The sequence below is a fragment of the Periplaneta americana genome, chromosome 7, assembly GCF_040183065.1.
Source record: "Periplaneta americana isolate PAMFEO1 chromosome 7, P.americana_PAMFEO1_priV1, whole genome shotgun sequence".
Classification (NCBI taxonomy): Eukaryota; Metazoa; Arthropoda; class Insecta; order Blattodea; family Blattidae; genus Periplaneta; species Periplaneta americana.
The window spans coordinates 84,417,121-84,438,854 of NC_091123.1; the positions used below are offsets into that span (position 1 = coordinate 84,417,121).

At 35.7% G+C, this 21,734-nt stretch overlaps 1 protein-coding gene across 1 annotated transcript in view; it reads right to left on the reverse strand.

Annotated features, from left to right (window-relative positions):
* LOC138703239 (protein fantom-like) overlaps positions 1-21,343 on the reverse strand; it is a 172,108-nt gene extending 150,765 nt beyond the window's left edge. The window contains exons 1-2 of the mRNA XM_069830959.1: positions 21,236-21,343; positions 968-1,064 (exon numbers count right to left, since the gene is read on the reverse strand). Coding sequence (XP_069687060.1) covers positions 968-1,064; positions 21,236-21,343 — 205 coding nt within the window. The remainder of the gene's footprint in view (positions 1-967; positions 1,065-21,235) is intronic.
* Between the last annotated feature and the right edge of the window lie 391 nt (positions 21,344-21,734).

The following is a 21,734-nucleotide window of genomic DNA, read 5'->3' on the forward strand; positions in this document are numbered from 1 at the left end:
TATTTTATTCTTGTATTTGTGTACACGTCAGATTTCATCTACGCATTACATTTCCTTTGTTGTCACCAGTGTCCATTAGTTGATTTATATATTAGTTATAAAGATGAATATACCAAAGTGTCCAATCAATTATAAGTCTATTTCAAACTAACTTACTTACTTATGGCTTTTAAGGAACCTGCAGGTTCATTGCTAGCCTCACATAAGCCCACCAACGGTCCCTATCCTGTGCAAGATTAAGCCAGTCTCTATCATCATAACCCACTTTCCTCAAATCCATTTTAATATTATCCCATATACGTCTCGGCCTCCTCAAAGGTCTTCCTTCTGGCATCCCAACTAACATTCTATGTGTATTTCTGGATTCGCCCATACATGCTACAGGCCCTGCCCATCTCAAACATCTGGATTTAATGTTCCTAATTATGTCAGGTGAAGAATACAATGCGTGCATCTGCGTTGTGTAACTTTCTCTATTCTCCTGTAACTTCATCCCTCTTAGCCCCAAATATTTTCCTAAGAATTTCAAGCTAATCCTTTTTTTAATTAGGAAAAGTAAATTTCCTTCAATTACTCCATTTGTGTAGTTACAAAATGTCATCAGAGTTTCTGTATTGTGAAATGCGCTTGGTATTCTGTCCTCTTTATCTGTGGTTCTGTCTAGCCAGGCGCAACCACTTCAAAACCGGATATTCAAACAAATGTCCAACCTTGCCAGTTGATCTGCAACCAGTCGAATATAAACCGGTAGTAAACGCTGTTCTGCAGCACTCTGGTGGAAGATTGGTTTGCAGACCAAGACAAATAACTTTTTTTAAAACTTATAATAGTATTGCTTTATAACTGTTATGCGAAGTGTATAGAGTTAAAAGGTGATTATGTTGAATAAATTAAAATTTAAGACACAGTAACTTTTCCGTTATTAGGGTAATAACTTAGCAATATCTTCTTGTATAACTACACTCACTCTTATCACCATCAGGTAAAAATGGTGGTATCTTCTGTCTGTCGTAAGCAGCTCCTTCCTTTACTGGGAGAAGATCTCTTTCTGGATCATCAGCCATCTGCAAAAATTATGAACTCTGAAATATCCCTTTCATACACCTCATACAGATTTAAGCCTTTTAATCAGTTATTTAGTAATGCTGGGTTATATAGCATCAGTGGAATTGCTGATAACAAGATGATACTTCAGTGAGATGAAATCGGGGATTTGCCATGGGTTATTCAATGACATTCGCCTTACAGTTTGGAAAAACCTCGGAAAACCAATTAGGTAATCACATCGGAACTCATGCCTGAGTGCAGCTTCGGATTAAGAGACTAGCTTATTACTATGAGCTACACCAGTGGCTTATTTAAGTAGGTATACAAATTCTCGTAATAAAACTATTTCTTATTACTAGCAGTATTTATGTATGCTGTTTACTACATTATTTATATATAGGTCATTCGAAAATTAGTGGGAACACTGTTAACATTCAGCTCCCGTAGCAGGACTGAGGGCGTGAGGCTGTCAAACTGGAATGAATGGGGGAGTGCCAACTTTCTGCTGGGTTACTAGAACTAATGGAGCTGCAGAGGAATTTTTTGATCGCACTGGTAATGTGAGGTGGAGAAGTGCCTGATATGTGTTACTGTAAGTTATAAAGTAATAAACTTATTCATACTGTATATGCAGTGATTGTAATAACAAGACTGTTATCTGCAATGCCCTAAGGCCAAAAAAATGTAGACAAGAGCAGGATCCACTCAAACTTACGTTTATTAATCACTCATTCTGTTCCAATTGGAATGCTCATGAAAAATTATGATTTATTTAATGACACTCACAACTGCCGAGGTTATATCAACATTGCCAGCATGCCGGAATTATGTCTCACAGGAGTTTTTTTACATGCCATTAAATCTACTGACATGAGCCTGTCACATTTAAGCACACTGGGCTGGGATCGAACCCGCAACTTCGAGCACAGAAGGCCAGCACAATACTAACTGCACTATCCAGGTCGACGGAATGCTCATGAATGCTATATTATTACAGTCACCTTTTGGAACACCATTTACGACCAACAATATACCAAAAGCACCGAAATCTCTTGAATACCCATCCCATTGTCTTTCACGATGGTCCTTGTGACGTGCTGCTCAAAGTGGTTAATTTACAACAGGTGGAACTGGGTAATACTGGAGCATCCTCCGTATTCTCCGGATATGAGATCCTGTGACTATGACTTTTTCCCTAAGATGAAAGAATACCGAGAGGAGTAAGCTTTAGCAATAGACAAGCCATTATAACAGCTGTACAAGCAGTCAATTAGAAGTTTAGAGCAAAGTTATAATGTTGTTGTTGTTTTTTAATGCCAGGCGTTTGACAATAAAGTCATTTGACCTCTTGCACTCCAATATTTTTCAAAGATATTATCATGGTCAGCCACTGAAGCACAGATTTTGAGGTGTTCCGAATCCATTTCTTGGTTTGAGTTGCACAATGGGCAGTTAGGGGACTGATATATTCCAATTCTATGCAGGTGGTTGGCCAAACAGTCATGGCCTGTTGCCAATCTAAATGCAGCTACAGACGATTTTCGTGGTAAATCGGGAATTAACTGTGGATTATGATGCAGAGAGTTCCATTTTTTCCCTTGAGATTGTATTATCAAATTTTGTTTGTTGAAGCCTAAGTATGTAGATTTAATAAATCTTTTCACAGAGTAATACATAGATTCAGTAACAGGTCTGTAAGTAGCAGTGCTGCCCTTCTTTGCTAAAGCATCCGCATTCTCGTTTCCTAGGATTCCAAAATGGGATGGTATCCATTGGAATACAATTCTTTTATTGAGTGATGTCAACTGAGAGAGCATTTTAGTTATTTCTGCTGTTTGAGATGAAGGTATGTGTTTAGAGACGATTGATAGAATAGCTGCTTTGGAGTCTGACAATATAACTGCATTTTTAAATTTATTGATGTGGCATAGAAGATTACTGAGACTTTCACTTATTGCAATGATTTCTCCAGCAAAACTTGTTGTTCCATATCCGAGATCTATAAAGTGAGAAGAGATAGCACGTAACACCTGCACCTTGTTCTCTGGAGATCAAGGATCCATCGGTGTATAAATGAAGTCAGTTTTGTGGAGGGTACCTAATATTAATTGTCTCTAAAGACAATTGTTTCATTATTTCAGTTTTTACTTCTATTTTCAGTATTTCTTCTGTTAAATTTAGATTATACTCTATATTTAATAGAGTTAAAGGGTTTGGTTTAATTTGTAAGTTTTCTTTTAAATTCGGGATATTGATTTTCTGTTTTAATTCTTGAACCATGGATATGAAACTTCTTTGAGTTTTTAATCTACAGAGAGGATTATATGAATGCCAATTGTTTCCTGGTAATCTGATAAGTTTTTCCATATTGAATCAGTGCTTTTTCTTCTATCGTCATTTTGATGCTGTTAATATTAGTGAGGAATCTCATAGAATTTATTGGAGTTGTTTTGATTCCACCAGTAATGAGTCTGAGAGCTTGGTTTTGAACATATTCTATGTCGTTTATGAATGGTGAAGTAATTAAAATTTCTCCACAGTATGTCAGCACTGGCTGTATCAACATTTTGTATGTAGTGTTCAAAGTATTTCTAGAGCATCCCCATTTCTTTCCTGCTAGTCTTTTTAGAAGGAAGAATCTTTTACGAGCTTTTTCAGAAATGTATTTGAAATGGTTGCTCCATGTTAACTTACTATCGAAAATAACTCCAAGATATTTGGATTCATGAGTCCTAGAAAGGTGTTGGCCATTGTATTGGATATTGAATTCTCTTTCTTTTTTACCAAATGAAAATATTTGGTAGTTACTTTTGCTTAAATTGAGTGTCATCAAATATTATGTATTCCATTCATGTAGTTGATTTAGAGCTTTAAGAGCAGAATTTTGAATTTTGTTTTTATGTCTGTAAGATCCGGAAGTCCACAAAACTATATCATCTGCAAATAGTGCTGTTTTCATGTTTGATTCTTCTAATAGGGAGGGTGTCATTTATATAAATATTGAATAAAGTTGTGCTGAGGACAGTGCCCTGAGATAGACCTCGATATGTTTGTCTGTAACTAGAAAGTGAGTTATTGAATTTAGTGGCAATGAATCTTTGACTAAGAAATTCTGATATCCATCTGGACATATTGCTGGAGATACCTAATTTCTGGAGTTTTAGTAATAATTTATTTCTCCAAACAGTCATATGCTAACTGAAAGTCAATAAATATTGCCAAGGTACCTTCCCTCTTGTTAAAACTGTCTTTTATTTCTTGGCCGAGGCGTATGACTTGTTCATTAGTATACAGTGTAGTTGTCGAAAGCCAGCTTGTCTTGGTGATAAAAGATTTTGGGATTCTAAGACTTAAATACCAAGTTAATCTGTTGGAGATCATTGACTCCATATTTTTTTGCTCTCATGCTTAATAGTGCTATTGGTCGATAACTATTGACATTATGAGCAGATTTCCCTTTTTTGTGAATTGGTACAATGATTGCCTTTTTCCAAGCTGCAGGAATTGAGGTGTTCCGTGATAAATTGAAAATGGATAAAAGTACAGATTTGGCTTTTTCCCCCAGATGTTTAAAAAATTTGGAATGAATGTTGTCGGGGCTAGGAGATTTCTTGGTTTGTAAATTTTGTATAGCTGTAGTTAATTCTTTGGAAGTAAAATTTTGGTGAAATATTTCAGGTTTTGTGATATTACTAGTAATATTGTTTTTGTTATTTTTATGTAATTCTCTTTTGATAAATTTGTCAGTTATAATGTGGATGGCAACTGTCACCTTCCAGAGGTGTACATGATACTGGAGGAGATTACTTTTAAGAACTGAATAAATAAGTATGTGTTCTTAATTAAATTTTGAATGACTCATATACAGTAGAGCAGAGTAAGTAGAAGAATTAATCTCAGATCCTTTAGTGAGAAGCCACCAACCGAGTAAATGATAAAAAATGAAACAAAATATACGCATATTTTCTGCACTGTATGATTTTACAATAAAGTTACATTGAATAACATTTATTTTTTACAAATTTAAGACACTACCGAAAATAATAATTACTACTTTTATTAATTTATTGCAATTATGACAACAAAGTAGGAAACATAACAGAGAAAATCAGAAAGCTGGGTTCCAATCTTTCTACAGCAATCATTTCAGTGACAAGACTGTGTTCTAACTCATGGCAGTTACTGAGGCTACAGGAGCTCGAGATGTCCTCACAAACCATATCTATGCCAAGCTGTTCAACTGGATAGTGACAGTTATTAACAAGGCTCTGTAAATACTAGCACATCTCAGAGATTCATTGGTGTGCTGGACATTACAAGTTCGAAACATTCGATATTAACAGAGAAAATTTCAGTGACAACTTAACCAGCATGTATTCAAACAAGGAGAATATTGGAAAGAGAAACTTAGTGAAAAGTCATTGAATTCTATGATAACCAACTGTGTATTGACTTAACACAAACCAAACTTGGTATACTAGGCCTGTGGGATGACGAAGGCAGGGTGGAAAGAAGTAAAGATTCATAATGAATTGAGAAGTTACCAGTATACAGCAAATGTACAGTTCTGGAAAAAAGTTTTTTAAGCTTCTTGAAATGAACATACCTCACGTATTATACAGGAAATTGAGAACTTTAGTAAAGAAAAGAGATATTGAATGTACTATTAAGGTTTGTTACATTACCGATTTAAAAAAAACGCACGTGCACGCATACACGTGTATGTTTATAGTCTACATTCCATTGCTGTATATAGACGTACTAGTTGTTAAAATTTCAGTGTTACTACAGAATGTTCTATTTGTGATATGGGCTTTCTCATTAGTGTATCTTTCTTTTATATTAATGATGTTGATTTTCCCAACAGGTAATCTAAATAGTTCCCTGACATTCGTATAACATTTCCCCCCTTCCCATACAACTCAATGAGCCTTCTTATACTCAACAGCTGACTTAGAACTATGAAGATGAAGTTGTGTCACATAAATAGTATGTTGTGTATAAGCATTCAATTTTTTTGTAATTGTGTAATGTTTCAAGCTCTGCAACTAAGAACACAGCAAATTCCATGCTATTATTGACTTATGCTTAAATGAGATGCGCAATGCAACTAAAAAGTTAATGCAATTTAAGTTGCATCGTGGACAAGAATCTTAACATTCATACATTCTTTTGGGGTTGCAAATTTGCGACAGGAATAATTGCTGAACTACGCAATTCGATCATAATGAAGTCAAAATTTCGACATTACGATTCGCCATTTTTATGAGGTTATTTATTGAACTTTAGAGGGAAATCTGTTTTTTTTTTTTTTTTTTAATGAGTGATGCCTTCTATGCCTTCTTGGTGTCACTTATGAGGTTCAAATCAGTCGTCAGACTGCTGACATGCATCATCATCATCATCATCATCATCATCATCTTCTTAAGAGGTGATAGTCCTAGAAGGACTGTTTCGGTCTACAAGAGTTTTCCCGCCATCTCTTCACAGGGCGACCCAGTGGACTTTTCCCTGTTGGTCTGTAGTTCAAGATCACTCCAGGAATCCTTGTTCTAGGCATACGCTTGACATGGTGAAGCCAGTTGTCTTGACATTGATGAATATACTGCAGTACAGGTTCCATTCCCAGTTCTTGTAGGATGTGTTCATTTCTTTTATGATCCCATTTAGTGTATCCTGCTGTTCAAAGCATAAACTTAATTTCACTGGCAGTAATTCTATTTTCATCGCTTTTTCATAAGGTCCAAGCTTCACTGCCGTAACAAAGGACAGGTCTTGCTAAGGTCTTGTACAGATGAGTGCGGGTATGTTTCTCGACTAAAGAAGGTTTCATTATACTGATAATAATGCCTGCAGACTTATAGAATTTAACAATTTTTTGTGAGATATCTAGATGAGGTAGAAAGGAAAGCTTGAAACCAAGATAATTGAATTCATTTACCCTTTCTAAAATGTTACCTTTTATACAAATTTTGCTTCGTACAGGTTCTTAGCCGCAAAATGCCATTATTTTTCTTTTTTTTCCGTGGATATTTCCATGCGAAATTTATCAGTTATTAATTTTAAACTATAGACTGATCGTTGTAAAGCATCTTCTGAAGTGGCTAGCAAAACCGAATCATCTGCAAAAGTCAGTACGTCCAGACACAAATTTCGATTTGTAGTTATATGACCATGTTTTGAGTTTCTAAATTCCTGTACTATTGCGTTCATACACTACTGTTTGTGAAAAGTGCAACACCCAGAAAGAATGGCCTGAACGACTCCAAACTCGGGAGATGCGTAGAACAGTGTACCACCAATAATTGATTACGTTTTCAGAGAGATGGCATACACAGAGGCCCAACAGTGACGTCTCTTGTGTCACCGGCAAGGTCAGTGTTATGCCTTGTTCAGTCAGTGCAGAGCTTCCAAACGAAGTGGAAATGTGAAAGCTAGTGCAGATATGCAATGTCGACGTGGTAGGGCGCAATATATATACGCGAGTTCGAACGGGGCAGAATGGTTGGTCTCTGGGAAGCAGGTTTGTCATACCGTGACATTTCAGCTTGTACAGGGCATGCTGCTACGACAGTGATGCGTGTGTGGAACCAGTGGATAGAAGAAGGTCGTACGCAGAGATGAGCGGGTACTGGACCACGTAATGTGACCACAGAATGGGATGACCGCCATCTTGTCCCGCATGGCCATGACTCTGCATAGGCCACTGCTTCATCCACAATGTTGAGTCGATGTTGGAGTACTGCAACGGATGTGGACCTGTCTGCGTCAATGGTTCGTTGCCATCTTTTGAGGGCTGGACTAGTGGCTAGCATGGCTTTGCATTAGCTTCCATTGTCCAGAAACCACCAACGCCTCAGACTGCAATGGGCATGTGAATGCCGTCTCTGGCATGGTGAGTGGCAAAACGTAGTTTTTTCGGACGAGTCCCACTTCAACTTGTCCTACAATGATGACCGCATACGTGTTAGATGCTACTGTGGTGAACGCAATCTGAGAGCCTGCATTGTTGAGCGGCATAGTGGACAAACGCCTAGTGTGATGGTTTAGGGCGCCACTGGATACAATATGCGATCTTACTTCCTGCATATTCAGGACAATCTGAACAGCAACCGCTACATTAGGGAGGTTTCACAGCCCGAGGTACTGCCCCTCCTTCAGGCAACTCCACATGCCATATTTCAGGAAGACAATGCCCGGCCATATGTGGTGAGGATCGTGCAAGCCTTCTTCGAAGAACGACGGGTATCACTGTTTCCCTGGCCTGCACATTACCCAGATATGTCGCCCATCGAACATGTCTGGGATATGGTTGGTCGGCAACCTGTTCGTCATGGTCCTTGATGCTTTGTGGACTCGCATACAAACTGCGTGGAGGGAGATTCCCCAGGAACATATCCAGGCTCTCTTTGATTCCATGCCACGGCGCTTAAAGGCTACAATGATGACCGCATACGTGTTAGATGCTACTGTGGTGAACGCAATCTGAGAGCCTGCATTGTTGAGCGGCATAGTGGACAAACGCCTAGTGTGATGGTTTAGGGCGCCACTGGATACAATATGCGATCTTACTTCCTGCATATTCAGGACAATCTGAACAGCAACCGCTACATTAGGGAGGTTTCACAGCCCGAGGTACTGCCCCTCCTTCAGGCAACTCCACATGCCATATTTCAGGAAGACAATGCCCGGCCATATGTGGTGAGGATCGTGCAAGCCTTCTTCGAAGAACGACGGGTATCACTGTTTCCCTGGCCTGCACATTACCCAGATATGTCGCCCATCGAACATGTCTGGGATATGGTTGGTCGGCAACCTGTTCGTCATGGTCCTTGATGCTTTGTGGACTCGCATACAAACTGCGTGGAGGGAGATTCCCCAGGAACATATCCAGGCTCTCTTTGATTCCATGCCATGGCGCTTAAAGGCTCTGACTGCAGCACATGGAGGCTTCACACCATACTGAAATCTCACGGTCACAGATCAGGTACAGTTCTGTAATTCTAATCATTTGTGTATTGTCATGTACCTAATCTGTGGTATCAATTTCATTTCAGTCACATGTATCCTTCTTGGTGTTGCAATTTCCACAAACATTAGTGCATAAATATTGAATAAGGGGGGTGAGAGAGGACATCCTTGTTTGACACCGGTAAAAATTTCCAATCAATCAGACTTTTCTTATCAATTTTGACAGAAATGAAAGTTTCTTTGTATGGGTTGAAATATTTTCCATTATTTGTTGTGGAATATTATCACATACTAGTATTTCTATAAGTTTGTTGCGATTTACATGATCAAAAGCTTTCTTGAGCTCAATAAATGCAATATGTGTGCTGACATATATACATATTATTTTACATAAGTTTATTTTCTAATGGCAGTTTAACAATGCACAGTAATAGCCAGTTTCAAATTCAAACTTAAGTTAAGTTAACAGTGAAACAATGCAACAACAAACATTACAGTTTAAAGTGAATATGTTTGCAACTTTTCATACTGGTATTTTCTCACAAAAATGTCATCTGTTGATCATAAACGTGATCCTATATGGATATATTTTGAAGAAGCGCCAAGATTACCAGGTAAAACTGGTGTAAGAGTGAAACGTAAAGTGTTAAATTGGAGATTCAAGGGCTTACGGCTCGGCTGGAAGCACACAGATGAGTAAGCTCAGTATGTTCCACAGACGAAAATCCAAATAAAATTTGTGATACTGAAAATGAGAATGAAGTAAAAATGTGCAGTGATGTTAACACTCCATCAACATCTGTAGCAGAGCCATCTTCGATTGCAAACCGAAGCATGCATACATTTGGCAACACTGAGCAGAGACTAAGACGGAGGCGAAATACAACACGAGATTTGATATTATAGTGTTTTGGTTTCGTTGTCACGTGTACATTTTCGACATTAATTTATACAAAATAAGTGGATATGATCAAGATTCAGAGTATTGAGTATTGATGTACGTAATTTATTACGGAATCCAAAATGGTATTTTATGCTGAATAGCGCAAGAGATGCCGCCAGGAACAAAGGCTACCAATTCGTATGGACAAGGGATGGAAAAGTACTGGTTCACAGAGATGAAAGAAGTCCGGTTATTAAGATAAGTAGTACATATGACATAAATAACCTGTAAAGTCTTGCACATTATTCCAAACGTTTACTTTCTTAATGTTAACTAACAATGGAACACAATATTATAAATAAACTTAAACCAGTGGTACCACGAAAACAACAACGCCACAGAAAATTTTGAAGACCTCTCTCTCTGTAACAATTATATTAGCACTAGTCTATCACATTTAAAGATTCTTCACCTAAATATTCGTAGCATAAATAAAAATGATGATGAATTTTGTGTATTACTACAAAATTTTACTTTCTTTTTCGATATAATAGTTCTTACTGAAGCCTTGATCGATCATGATAACGGTTTTGACTTACTTGGCTATAAAAAATACGTTAAAATAAATAAATATAATAAATGTGATGGAATATGGTATATTTTAAAGATTATATTACCGTATGTTTAAAGGATGTAGAATTTAATCACTGTAACTCTATTCATTTTCACTTTTCTATAGGCGATACTCCATTTTCTCTAACAGCAATTTACAGATCTCCAAATAACTGCAAAATTGATTTCCTGGATAGCTTTGAACAATCTTTGTATGAACTAAAAGACGTTAAAAATCATATTATTTTAGGTGATATTAATATTCAAACTTTAGAAAACAATTTAGATAACTCTGGCAACAGATATCTGAATATTATGCATGAATATGGTTTTTTGAAATACTTAAATGCCCCTACTCGATATAATGCATGCCTTGATCATAAATTCTTCAAAACATCTATTAACTTAGATTTCAAATCTGGAGTATATAATAGTGCAATTACAGACCATTATATGGTGCTTGGACTAGTCACTATCACTACTAAAAATATTGTTAAGGATCTCATCATAAATTCACATAATAATTGCAAGCAACTTATTAATTACAAAGACTTAGTATCAAATATTAGCCCAGAGACCTGGGAAACGGTTTTTGATTCCCAAAACGCTGAAGTTAGTTTTCAAAATTTTTACAAAATACTCCGCGATCTAATAACTAAATATACCTTTCATACTTGTAATAATGTACCCAGTAAATATAAAAAAATAAAACCCCGGATCACTTCGGGTATTGTTAAATCAATACGCACAAGGGACAAACTAGCCAAAAAAGTAAAACGTGAACCTTTCAACGAAGATTTATCAAAAAAATATAAAAAGTACAGAAATATCTTAACTTGCGTTATAAGAAATATGAAAGTTAGTTATTACTCAGAGAAATTTCTCAACAATAGGAATGACCCCAAAAGATTTTGGCAGACTATTAACGAAGCTATCAACGTTTCAACAAATAAAAGCTGCAGTATTATGGAAATAGTAAATAAAGATGGCTTAATTATTAAGAATCATTATGATATTGCAAACAAACTTAATGCTCATTTTACAAACGTAGGACACAATATAGCATCAAAAATAAACAAAAACACAAGACTCTCTTCTTCCTTTTCTCCACCACCGCCGCCGCCGCCGCCGCCGCCACCACCACCACCACCACCACCACCACCACCACCACCACCACCACCACCACCACCACCACCACCACCACCACCACCACCACCACCACCACCACCACCACCACCACCACCACCACCACCACCGGTATTGATGGTATCACTACTAGAACACTCAAAATGATTATTGAACCTATATCGAAACCACTAACCCATGTCTTTAATTTGTCTATCGCAAGGTGTATTTCCAAATTATCTAAAATGTACTGTAGTAATACCTATATACAAATCTGGTGACAGAAACAATCTCAATAACTACAGACCCATCTCACTCTTACCAAGTCTCTCTAAACTATTAGAAAAATGTATTAAAAGCAGACTAATTAATTTCTTAGAAAAAAACAATCTAATAAGTCAAAAGCAGTTTGGCTTCCGTACTAACATAAGCATGAACGACGCTATTATGAACGTAACATCAAGGATAATTAAAGAATTAGACACGGGTAAAAAATGTCTAGGAGTTTTCCTAGATATTCAAAAAGCCTTCGATACTGTAGACCATAATATATTCACTTCTAAACTTCATGCTTACGGTATTAAAGGAATCGCTTTAAATTTATTTAAGTCATACTTAAGCAACAGATCCCAATTAACGAAATTTAACGATCAACACAGTGAAATTCGTAATATGAATATAGGTGTGCCACAAGGTACGGTATTAGGCCCTCTACTATTTTTAATATACATCAATGACTTGCTAATTATTGATATAGGAAACACATCTGGAGATATATTTGCATATGCCGATGATACAGCTGTAATTTTCAGTGGGTCAAATAGGAATGATGCCTACCTAAATGCTAATAGAGGTATAAATATAATTAAAAAATGGTTAGATGAAAATTTGCTCTCATTGAACATTTCAAAAACAACTGCAGTTCCTTTTACATTAACGGCTTCTAGTCTGAGAAAAATCAAACTTGATAAGGATACAAATTTAAAAATACACAATTGCAGTAACATAAACTTGGTTGATTGCAATTGCTCTACCTTGACAGAATCCACGCAAGTAAAATACTTAGGTGTTGTCATTGATCAACATTTAAGATGGAATAAACATGTCACATATTTATGTAATAGGTTACGGAAAACAATTCACAACTTTGTAACCCTTCGCGCATATATGCCTATCTATGTTCTTCATGTTGTTTATCTAGCGTTGTTTCAATCAGTCATTCAATACGGAATAATAGGACCGGGTGGAATGACAAAGACTACCCTAACTCCATTAATATTACTACAAAAACGTATCATCAAAATTTGTTTGCATTAACCACTTGATTATCCGACACAATTTATTTATTCTGAATTCCAAGTACTAAAAATTGAGCAAATGTATGTATAAACATACAGTACTAATTTATTTTCACAAAAATCGAATTAATTTTATAAGTGAAAAACATAAACATAACACCAGAAGAAATGTCCCAACTCTTTTGGCAGAACCTAAATGCCACACTACAGCTGGATTAAGACACAGTAGGAATTATGGACCAAGACTAAACAATTCAGTATTGAAAAATAATCCAGACCTAAGCAATCTACACATTCTTAAGTTTAAAAATAAAGTGAAAATGTTTGTATGATATTTGATAAATCTTATTATTATTTTAAGTGTTACTAGCATTATATGTTACTAATATTTATTGTATTTATCTCATGCATGTAACATATAAGATTAAAAAACATTGTAATAAATATATATAGATAATTTTCTTAATTAATAACAGTGTAGGCTATATCTCCAATAAATGATTTCTTAGCATCGCCACAGATACACTTGATTGTACTTGTCACTATCACTCTCACTAGAGAGTTATTGAAATTTATGTTTTCCCCACCATTCATAAAATATTTTGATATGATACCTCTTGCACAAAAGGAGATATCTATAACTGAAACTTGATTAATATATTTCAGTATTATTTGTATTTATCCTGGTAATAATGAACAGTTTGACTCATAGACATTTTGTTTTTCAGGATTAACTTCCCATAATTGTACGAGATTTCGAAGAGAATGGCAGTTACGTAGACCTTCGGCCCCCCCCCCTACTACCAATAATGCATAGCACAATGTCAATACGGCGGTTCCTGTCGTCTGCAATACATCGAACTTTTCTGTTGATTTTCGAGTTTGTCATTTTTTTTTTCTGGTTACTATATGCTTATTTAAGTTGTGTTAACTCTCGCTAGTGGTTTTACATTTTAGTTTGTCCGTGTTAGTATTTATTTTATTATTGTAAATATTTTTGTATTATTATTATTATTATTATTATTAATGAATTAATTTGTATTACTATCTTTGTATCATCTCCGTGACGGATATTCTATTATTATTATTACTATTATTATTATTATTATTATTATTACTATTATCATTATTATTATTGTTACAACAATCAACATTATTATTGATCTCTTTAAAATTTATGTAGACTATTGGACTGTACCCGAGCACGAGCATATGCTCATTTCGGTATATATTCATATGTATCATTTCAAATGTAAATTGTGAATAAATTTGAATTTGAAATTTGAATTTGAGGTTCAGAATACCACATAAGTATTTACATACAAAGACTGGGCCCAAAAACTACCATTTAAACTCGATAAAGTATGTGACCACTATTTTTAATAGAAAGAAGATCTTTAGAAGTCCATTAGAATTTTTAAACATTTTTTTTTTTTTAGAATATTTTACTTTTACAATTTTTGAGGTTGGAAATATGCTACATTTGAGAGATTCACCATATATGACCCAATTCCGGTAACATGAAAAACATAGAGGATTTCACTTTGAAAAATGGAAACTTTTTGGTTATTTAACGACACTGTATCACTGCTGGGTTATTTAGTGTCGATGGAATTGAATTGGTGATAGTGAGATGAAGCCGAGGATTCACCAAAGATTACCTGACATTCGTCTTACGGTTGGGGAAACCCTCTGGGAAAAAAATCCAATCAGGTAATCAGCCCAGACGGAAATAGAACCCACACCCAAACGCAATTCCGGATCAGCAGACAAATGTGCTACCACCTAGGCTATGCTGATGGCTAAAGGAGTCTTCTGAAGGAGCTCTTCTGTTAGGGACTTCTATATAATTCAGTTGGCAGCCCAATTTGTGGCTGGACCATTCTATGGGACAGCTTGATTCAGGGATTTTGGTCTCTGCAAAAAGTAAGTAGATAAACTAAGAGCAAATTACTCATCACTACTGGTGGGCTGGGTCACACAGGTCAGGCCGAACAGTCATAACACCAAACACTTCCTTTTTATCATATTGTGGTACACTCCGTCTTAAAACACAATATTCGTCCACACGTTCCATTACTAACCACTATGCCTGTTGACTAAACAATGTCATGTTGACATATTTTCTTGACATGAGTGTCCTTCAGCTACGAGCATAGATATTATTTTCATTCTTCCTCTTCCCTCTTCCTCTCCTATACAAATTTGTGATTAAATTTCTTTCTTCTGATGCAACACATAGGTAACTCACTAGTCAAACAATCAAGGACAGGGCCCAATAACTTTGAATCGAGCTGTAACTCTGGTTACATGCAGTGAATTTTATTTACAATTTATCGGCTGTTCTACAAGTAGTTAAGTTCTGATAATTACAAGATATTTTTTATAACATTTCAATGACTCTTTTCCAATTTTACAAGTATTAAATTTATGTAATTACATCGTAAATTTAATAATATAAATTAATTTTTTATGGTAACTCAGGTTATACCAAAATGACACAGCATTTCTCCAAGTTCAAACTTACTATTCCTCTCTTAATGCAGTGTAGCTAATAAGAAGAATGGAAAGCATATACCATAACAACTGCCACTTAACTGAATCTCCAATTCCATCTAAAGGGCTTGCCATGGGATATGGCAAAGTAATTCACATAATTTTTACATTATGACGTTTTCCAAGAAAAGCAAACTTGCTGTGATGAATTTGCTTGTAAATTGTAAACTTAGACCACCACACCAAATGTACACATCTTCAATATCTTATGGTATTTCTTGTAAAATTCTGTCAATATATGCAACAACAGTTTCCTTGCCATGATCAAAATTGTAGAACACAATTGTCAAGGGATGATGCTTTCCAGAATGGACTGCTTTATACTCCTCATATTTTCCTTCATCCTTTAATTTCTGCTGCCACCTCCTCATTTTCTCTGCTGGTGTCAATGACATTTTGATCACTACCGATATAAATGATATGGAAACCCTAAGTTACTGCATAACCTCAAATACATATTTTAACACGATCAAATTGTTACTAAATCTACGTATTACTCTGTGAAAAGATTTATTAAATCTACATACTTAGGCTTCAAGAAACAAAATTTGATAAAACAATCTCAAGGGAAAAAATGGAACTCTCTGCATCATAATCCACAGTTAATTCCCGATTTACTACGCAAATCGTCTTAGCTGCATTTAGATTGGCAACAGGCCATGACTGCTTGGCCAAACACCTGCATAGAATTGGAATATATCAGTCCCCTAACTGCCCATTGTGCAACTCAAACCAAGAAATGGATTCGGAACACCTCTAAATCTATGCTTCAGTGGCTGACCATGACAATATCTTTGAAAAATATTGGAGTGCAATAGGTCAAATGACTTTATTGTCAAATGCCTGGCATTAAAAAACAACATCAACATATATCCAAATCTGTGAACATTAGCTTCGTCAATTGCACACATTGGCAAACAGGAACAGTTATAACAAAAGAATGATGTCTTAGTTAATGTTATCAAGATATTTTAACATATTACCAATCTAATAAAAAATTTCATCAAATTATTAAATTTAATTATTTTATTATAGTGTCACTATTTTCATGGAATGACCCGGCTTATTATTTCTTACAATCACGTCTACTCCTAGTATTTGTAATACGTGCAGTAAATAACTTTGTGATAGGTAACATGAAGTACCGTACTAAAATGGTTTCTATTCCAATTAATGGTCATGGTGTCCATTAAATTCATAGAATCATCATCATCATCGACCTAACAAGTATTGGTCCTAATGGCCCATTACGGTCTCAAGCCATTGGTCTTCCTAATGTTCTCTTCCCTATTGGACAGTAGATAGAAATGTGATGAGGAATGAGATTCCTTTCCATGCGGTGAACATGTTGCTGCTAGTTAGTTCTGCAACTATAATGTAATCCAAAATAGATCATATTTCAAGCTCTTGAAGAACATCTTCGTTCCACTTCTGGTCTAATCTAGTATAGCCAGCTGTTCTTCACAGGAATTTCATCTCGTTGGCTGCTATTCGGAGTTTATCTCTTTCCCTCAAAGTTCAGGTCTCACAACCATAAGTTAGTACTGATTTTGCCAATGTTTTATAAGTTTTAATCCTTGTATTTTTCTGCACTAGAGAGGACTTAAACACTTTGTTGATGACTGCCATTGCTCGGTTACAATTTAAAATTTTAGAAGATAAGCTTATATCTATTTCATTTTCATAACTGACACGATATCCTAAATATTTAAAAGAAGAAACTTGTTCAATAGGTTTATTATAAATACATATCTCGCTACAAACGCGAATTCGTCCCTTAAAAGCCATAACTTTAGTTTTTGATGTTGAAATTGTCGTATTATCTTTTTCAGCAAGGAGTTGAAGTTAATATATTGAATGTTGTAGTCCATTTTCTATGTTTGCCAGAAGTATTATGCCATCTGCAAATAGTTATTGTTTAGGCAACTGTCCGAAGACAGGTCTGAACCCCACAAGTGATACCGAAAAGCGTCCACACCTGTGGAGTAACGGTTAGAGCGTCTGCTCGCGAAACCAGGTAGCCCAGGTTCGATTCCCGGTCGGGGCAAGTTAACTGTTTGAAGTTTTTACCGGGGTTTTCCCTCAACCCAATATGAGCAAATGCTGGATAACTTTCGGTGCTGGACCCGGACTCATTTCACTGGCATTATTACCTTCATCTCATTCAGACGCTAAATAACCACAGATGTTGATAAAGCGTCGTAAAATAACCTACTAAAATGAAAAAAGAATACCAAAAAGCACCACATATGAGGTAACTAGGGCAGGAGATAATGGGGTAGGGTGGCCAGTTCCTTTCCTCCTCCATTGCATACATTGCAGATTAGTTACATATACTTCAGACGCATACAAACAATTTTTCTTCCTCTGACACATATCGTCAGGTAAGATGCACTGCCTGATAATATGTACAGTTATCCTTAAAAGGAATGAGACGACTCTTGGTCGTAGGAAGTTAAAGTTCTACAGCACAGTTCACTCGATATCGACGTAACAATAAATACCATGACATATACAAGAAGAATTGTTACAAGGACCACAACAAGGACAAGGACCAGAATAAGAATCACGAAAAAGACAGCCATTTAAGGCCACGATTTCACAACATTGCTCGAGTCACAAAATATCATTGCTTCTCTGTACCGAATTGCAAATGCCTGCTATGGGATCTACATTCTGGACTGCTGCTGTCGCTGTCTTGTCTCGGTAGCTCATATAGTAGCGTGTCAGTTCCACTGTATAACCGAAACGTCTCGTCTGCGATCTCAGGTAAAACTTTTTTTATTGAGGTGTAATTAATTTCTTCAGAGTTCCTCGACTGTCTAATTTGTCGAAAAACATGGAATAATTTATGCCCAATTTCTGGGTCTTACAAGTGGGCTGAACCTCGTCAAAAAATCTTACTTGGAAGTTAAAAGTATTCTTCTTCAAACAATAATCATAAGAAACAAAAAGAGACCTGTTAACTTAAAATCTTGTCCACATGCCATCAGCTTCTATTACAGCTCTAAGTCAATCCGGCATGGATGTCACGAGATTGTGGAATAGGTTCTGATCCCTGGCGAGATCTTCCCAGGTGTCAACAACGTGATTCCACAATTCGTCTCGCTTTCGAGGGCGTCAGTGGGCATAGGTGGCTATTCTGTAGTGACATAAACATAGACTATCTCTCGGAACTTTTCCGTAAAAGTAAATTAAATTCACTCCTTGAAACTGACAACCTTAGTCGTAGCGTAATTTTTCCACCAGCTTACAAGCTGAAGTAGCACAGTCATTGATAAATTTTTTGTACACGGAATTAGACTGAATTTCTATTCGACAGAATCTATAATTAATGGCTTGTCTGAACATGACAAACAAATCCTAAGTGTTTCCAATGTCACTGAACAATTTCAAAATATTAATTTAAAAACTAAGTAAGGGTCGTAAATGCTGTATCTAGTGATTATTTACATTTATGTCTACAAAATGAATCTTGGAAAAACATGTATGATACTGGTACTACTGATATTAAGAGTAAATGTATTGTATCTTTCACTTAATTTCAGAATCACTTCAGTGGATGTTCTCCATTCAATGTTGTGAAAAAATTCAAAAGTAAAAAAATGTAGATAACGCAGGGACTTAAAAATCTCATGTATTAAAAAGAAGAATCTCTATGTAATGAGCTGCAATGTAATGATCCTCATGTTCTTAAATACTACAAGAAGTACAGTGTAATTTATCAAAAATGATGAAAGAGGGAAATAGAATACATTTGAATAGAAAAGTACAAAATTCAGATAATGCAATTAAAGCTATTCGGAATGTTATTAAAGTTAAACTTGTGGATATTCTAAGAAAGAAAAAATTTCTTCATTAAAACAAGTGATTATAAAGTAGAGGATTCCAAATCTATTGCAAATTCTTTTAACGTCTTATAGTATATGGTACAGAAATATCATTGACAACTTAAACATTAAAGATTTTGCAAAAGATACAATTGGTTACTTAACAGTTGCATTTAATAATTAGTATTGATATATGTAATTAGTCAATAACTGCAACATTGCTTTTTCATTCAATCATAACATGAATAAAATTGAATGCACATTAAATTAAACACTATTGGAAACACGTAGATAAAATAGTTAAAATCAACTGAAGAGGTGAGAATGAAATAATCCAAAGCCACACTTTTAACAGAAAGTGTTTTGTGCAAGTGCATTTCTTACACATATGGGAAAGCTACTAATAAAATATTGTAATAATTACTCAGCAAATGACATAGCCTAAGGACTCTAAACCTTTGTAAAGGTTTGTCTGTGTGGCTTAGGAATATTTTTTTATTTAATTTTAATTGCTAGTTTTTAATATATATGCATTTACATTGTATATATGTGTATATAAATGCATTCACTAGATTAACGTTTATAATATTATAACTTGTAATTTTGTATTGTCTGTGATCATTAACACTTAATCTCAGGACTTTGTAAAACTCTATTTCAACGTTACTTAGCTATTTGAACATTATTTAGACAAAACAAATCGTTGATGTAGACTAAGAATCGAACTCTCTCTCTTCTACACAACAGGCAGAAGTCTTAGCGTCTGAGCTATTGAAACGACACGATAGCTTTCCTTTCTGTGCGGAGTGTCGATCTAGTAATGAAGGTCCATTGTCGATTTAACTACACGATTTACGTATATATTTATATATTATTTACGTAATATTATCATATTTTTTTGCAGTATTTGAAATGAATTTAGGAACGATGGTAGTAACAAACCAAATAGCCTGAATTTAAGTAATTTAATATTCGTTATCTTGTGTATCAGTGCTCTGATCTCCGATCATGCGCAGTGTCTTACATCTGAGACATGAATATTCAATCGTATCATCCTTTTCCAGGGAAACTGTACATATCAGCCAGAATCTCTATCAGATGTACTGCAAATTATATAAATGTAAATGACTATTGATACAAATGCTGTCATGTGATTTTTGTTTCCATTCTCTTACTAAAGAGATAATCAACATAGAATTAGTTGTATAATATAATGAATTTTCCAATAAATCGTAACAAAAGATCCTAACCTGTCGTATCACGTCAGCTACTGATTTTTAGTATTGCTACTGAATATTTTTAAAATCCTCATTGGTGATGAATTACCTCAGAGCCTTGAAAGGAATACCATTGATATCTTCTAAAGGCACAAAACAGAACAGACGTTCATTTAAGTTATTAAAACTAGAGGAGGTCTGATCACAAAATTTGTAACTCCACTCTCCAGGGTGGCCAACTCTTAACAGAAACAGTTGCTAGACAGACCCAAGGTTTAGGTTTTCTCACATTTCGTTAGCCAATCAAATGGCTAATTGGCTGCTGATGACGCGTGAAGAATCCATGCTTAGGCCGGTTACACACAAAGACGTTATAATTATATACTTGTTTTTTTTTTTTTGAAAGATGGGACCGTGGATGGGACATAACAGTTAAGCGGCCGAGCTTGGACCTACAGTGCCATGTTGACAACATGGACTACCATCCTGCCAGCTGATGGAAGCTAGCAATTAATGTTAAGATGGCTGACGTTAAAACATTCATTGACAATTGACGCAAAGGTAAGAAAACAATACAAAAATCGACAGAGAATCAAACACGAAACGAACCAATGCTAACACTGTGTGCACAATAAATGTCGTCAAGAGAGCTATTAAGCACTCGCCACATGAGAATGGTAAGTTTGGCAACTCAACTGTTGTTACCATAGCAACAGGCCTGGCACAGCCAAAGCCAAGACCCCACACTACCAGCTGCGCAGAAGATACGACTGGATCCAAATTGAAGCGATCGCTCGCCACCATCTTGAGGCGGACGGAAAGCAATGCTGATAGAACGCAATCGTAAAACAAACTAAGATTTATTACTATACAACATAAAAACAATCAAACATGAGCCTAAGAGTAACAAGGATAAAGACAAATATAAATAGTAAAACGTAATTACCTGCATTCTTGTGGTATAACATCAAAATCAAAGATATTAATCCTGCAACTGTCAGTCAATAATCTGCGTCGTCTTTGTGACTTGGGGGAATTTATATTTACATTATTCATATCCGTAGGATGGGCTTGCTGAAATATATTTCAATAACCGAGTGAGAACATTAACTTAATCTTGCACATTGTGTGAGGACGAAAAGTAATGCTAATAGAACGCAACCGCAAAAAACACTAAGATTTATTACTAGGCCTA